The sequence below is a fragment of the Cyrtonyx montezumae genome, unplaced genomic scaffold (assembly GCF_038088225.1).
Source record: "Cyrtonyx montezumae isolate F1298 unplaced genomic scaffold, pur_monq_1.0 scaffold_10, whole genome shotgun sequence".
NCBI classification, from domain to species: domain Eukaryota; kingdom Metazoa; phylum Chordata; class Aves; order Galliformes; family Odontophoridae; genus Cyrtonyx; species Cyrtonyx montezumae.
Window position 1 is genome coordinate 2,404,830 of NW_027071826.1, and position 3,657 is coordinate 2,408,486.

At 44.8% G+C, this 3,657-nt stretch overlaps 1 protein-coding gene across 1 annotated transcript; it reads right to left on the reverse strand.

Annotated features, from left to right (window-relative positions):
* Positions 1–944: 944 nt before the first annotated feature.
* SOCS4 (suppressor of cytokine signaling 4) lies at positions 945–2,459 on the reverse strand. Its single transcript, XM_065755655.1, has one exon. The coding sequence runs from the start codon at positions 2,373–2,375 to the stop codon at positions 1,065–1,067; it is 1,311 nt and encodes a 436-aa protein (XP_065611727.1). The 5' UTR covers positions 2,376–2,459; the 3' UTR covers positions 945–1,064.
* Between the last annotated feature and the right edge of the window lie 1,198 nt (positions 2,460–3,657).

Below are 3,657 nucleotides of genomic sequence, written 5' to 3' on the forward strand. Positions count from 1 at the left end.
TGTGCCTGGAAATCTATTTACATCACAGTGGCAGCAGTTCAGGGGAAAGGGTATTCTGGTGCAGGGGCAGCGTGGGCAGCAAAGCAGGTCCCCAGTGGAGCTGTATTGCAAAGCTTCCTCGGTAAGTCCTCAGCAGCCAGCTTCCAGGACAGAGCTGATGCCTGCAAATTCACACAGTGAAATGGAAACACTAAAAAAGAGAAATGTGACCCAGGAGCAAGAGTGCACCGCGTGCTGCCACACGTGTATTTTATGAGTAATTGCTGGCTTTTGATAACATCTTTTCCACACGTTCAAGCAATAATGCAGCAGCAGATCTGACTATCCATCACCACCTCAGGACCAACTGCATAGTTTAAAACCCATAAACTCTACAAGGTCCTTAAGGAAGTACCTTCCTTCCCACCCTCCCACCCTGTGCTTTATCATTTCAGAAGCAGCAGCCACCATAGCAAAGGAGTTTGTTCCTGTACTGAGTGTTGCCCTCAGCTTGAATTGTTTTTCCCCCTCCCTGATGTATTTATAGAAAGATCATCTCCTCTTTCAAACTTCATTTTGCTCGGAATAGTAATGTTAGAAATAGATGGATGAAATTACTATATTAAATACAGACACACACACAGAGGACTAGAGACAGGTTTTAAAAGCAACTCAGGAAATACAGACGAGTCGGTCTTTAGTTAACAGTGCATTATTTCAAACATGTCAGCAACAGATGGAAATATAAAAACGGATCGAGTTCAAAACCAACTGTTAAGGATTTCTGACCTAAAGACTATCCACCTATAGAAATACCAGAAAGCCTACCTGAAATTCCATAAAACTAGTTTGGGAACAGTACCAAAAGCCCACAACGAATATCATTTCTAAAAGAGAGCTGGGAAGACTCAAAGTACATTTGGATAAAAAAGCTGTAGGCAGAGGTTAGTTTGGGTTGTAAGTGATCTGCAGAAAAAGGAAGAAAAACATCAAACTGCCATTAGAAAGAAACTTAAAGGGAGGAAAGGGTGAACACACAATTCTTCCGCTCAGAGACAAATTTCATTCTGTCACAAAAATATTTTCTAGCTTTGCTGCTCTGGCACGTCAATCCTGAGTACTCTAACTTTTGATTTATAATGGTATTCCTTCAGGTACAGCTTCACTGACGGAGGAATAGGAAGTGCATCGATACCATCGTAAGTGGTACAGTTGCAAATAACTGTTCTACATATATGTTGAAGGGAAAAAGGAAAAGTCCTGTTCAACGGGGTGGACAAAAGTGGTTCAAAGAACATACAGGAGCTTGGATCTTTATAGTGCTCTAAGAGTCCCGTGATGTCAGGAGAGTGGAAGACACAAGGATCGTGGGCATCAAAGCTGAAGTTATGATTCCACTGCTCTATCCGCGCGTGGAGAGAACGGCTGTAGCGCCTGAAGCTCACAGAAAACAAATAGTCTTCTTGGGCAGAATCTCGTAACAAAAACGTCCCCTCTGGTTTCCCTTCCAGCAGCGCCTCGGCTGCGTACTTATCCATGACCCCCCAGTAGCAGGGGTTGTTGTTGATCTGAAGGAGGTCTGGGACGAGGCAGTGCACGTAATCAATCTGCGTATGGTATTTTGGAGGCGTTTCCATCCGCAGCAGCTCATCATCAGTCTCCCATTTGGGCTTGTTTCTTTTCCTAGAGCTTGTGCACAGTGTTATAACTTCATCGTCGGAATCCATGTCGCTGTCATCTCTACTGTTCCTTGCTGCCTTCCCTGCCACCAGCTCAGACCTCGAGTCCCGCCTGGAGGAAACGCCATCGGTGAGGTCAGAGGACGGGGAGGGAGCCGATGGGGGGTCGGACTCTATCTCGTTGTCTCGCAGGTCCTCCTCCTTTTCTCCATTCTGGGATAAGTCAGTGATTATCCAGTCTTCTGCTTTTTGGTTTACAGGGGCCGTATGCCTTTTAATCAAGTGCCACCGAAAAGCAAGATCCGAGCGCGGAGGGAAAGGACACTTATCGAGCATTAATTCACTGATATGAATTTTTCTTTTTGACTGAAGCCCTGAGGCGTGCCGACTGGTACAGTTTTTTATGGGAAAGCACTGACCCACAGCATCTTGCAATTTTTGTTTGAGGGACCGGCCTAAAAACCTGTGTCCACATGAACGATCCAGATCCAGCTCAATAGAGGAGCAGCTACACTTTCTCTCTTGGCTCCTTAAATTAGGCCCCGACCTTCCTGCAGCGTTTGCTGTCTCAGCGTCAGAACAATGCTCAGTCTTCTTTGACCAGGAGAGTTTCTTCCCACTCCAGACATACCCATCCTTCCTGTCTGCACTTCTGCTCCGGCTGCTCTTGGGTCTCACATCTGTGTTTTTAATACTGTTGTCCTTATTTTCTGCCATTTCGATAGCTTTGCTCCCCACGTTTCCAGAAAGCGTGGTATTTTTCGTGCAGGGTTTTCTACCCAAGGAAGCCTCTTTGTGGTGCTTTCTGAAAGTATCTGGGGACAAAGAGAAGACAGCTACGTTAACAGCTTTGCATGCACACAACACAGGATGAATGCCTGTGTATGCACGACAACAGTGACAATTAACTGTTAGCCACCTATAAATAATGACCACGCTGAATTCTTGAGAGCCTTCCACAAACACTGGCCTGATCCCAGACAAGGATCTCAATCCTTCCTCATAAAAAGCATCCTCCAGAACGAGTGACTTGATGTGTTTTTACAGTCCCTATTCCACCTGCACAGCAGAGCAGAGAGTTCGAGGTGCTGGCAATCCTCTTCTGCAAGGGTCCACTCTAATTCGAAGCACTTCACATGGCAGGTGACACTGCTTTAGTTGTTTTTCAAGCAAATTTGGCATCTCTCTCAAATAACCTTTCAAGAAGAAACAAGCCAGAGCAGAAACAAGTAGGTCAGAGTACAAAGAGCTACTGTACCTAGATGATATGCCTGTTTGCTACTAATCCACAGAGTGGGATGTCAGAGATCCTTTTAACTGACACTTTTGGGTCACTTTCTGGGTAAAAAAAAAAAAAAATTATATCAGTCACAGATTCTGTCAATTTCTGAAAGCGGTTTTCCTTTTAAAACAGAGCTAGAAAATACTGAGCCCCTAAGGGATTGAAATATCTGGGGCTTTACATACTGAAAAGGATTAAAACAAATCCAGTCCCTTACTAAAAGCAATTTTAAAAGGCTGTGAAAGATGGAACTGCTTATTACTCATTAGAGAAGAAAGTTTACCTTATTAAAATCTCTGCTGCTTTGAGACCCACGGTTGCTGATTTCATTCTTTTGTTTTCAACCAGATAAGAGATTCCCGTTTGAATGGTGCACTTTGAAGAACAAAAATTCCCCGTTTGATCGTTCAGCTGAAAGTAGAGCAGGGATATATGTTTTTTAGGAACACAGACAGCAACGTGCTGGGTATGGTACACCCTCGTGAGGCAGGGCAGGATGCAGGGCTGCTCTCCATCACATAGCACGATGCTTTGGCACCAAACTGGGATTCAGTGCCTGCTGCCCTCCGTTGGTTTTTTAAACTAATTGACGTGGTAAATATTAAGCAGGAAAAGAAAAGGGCATCCACTTCCTCTCTCCATTCAATTCGTTCTCATCATTAGGATTAGCCAGCATGACACAATCTCCCTGCAGTCCCCCAGGGGCTGAGCAGGCTG

Excerpts from the sequence above, each read along its gene's own strand:
- SOCS4 (XM_065755655.1), bottom strand. The coding sequence starts at position 2,375 with ATGGCAGAAAATAAGGACAACAGTATTAAAAACACAGATGTGAGACCC.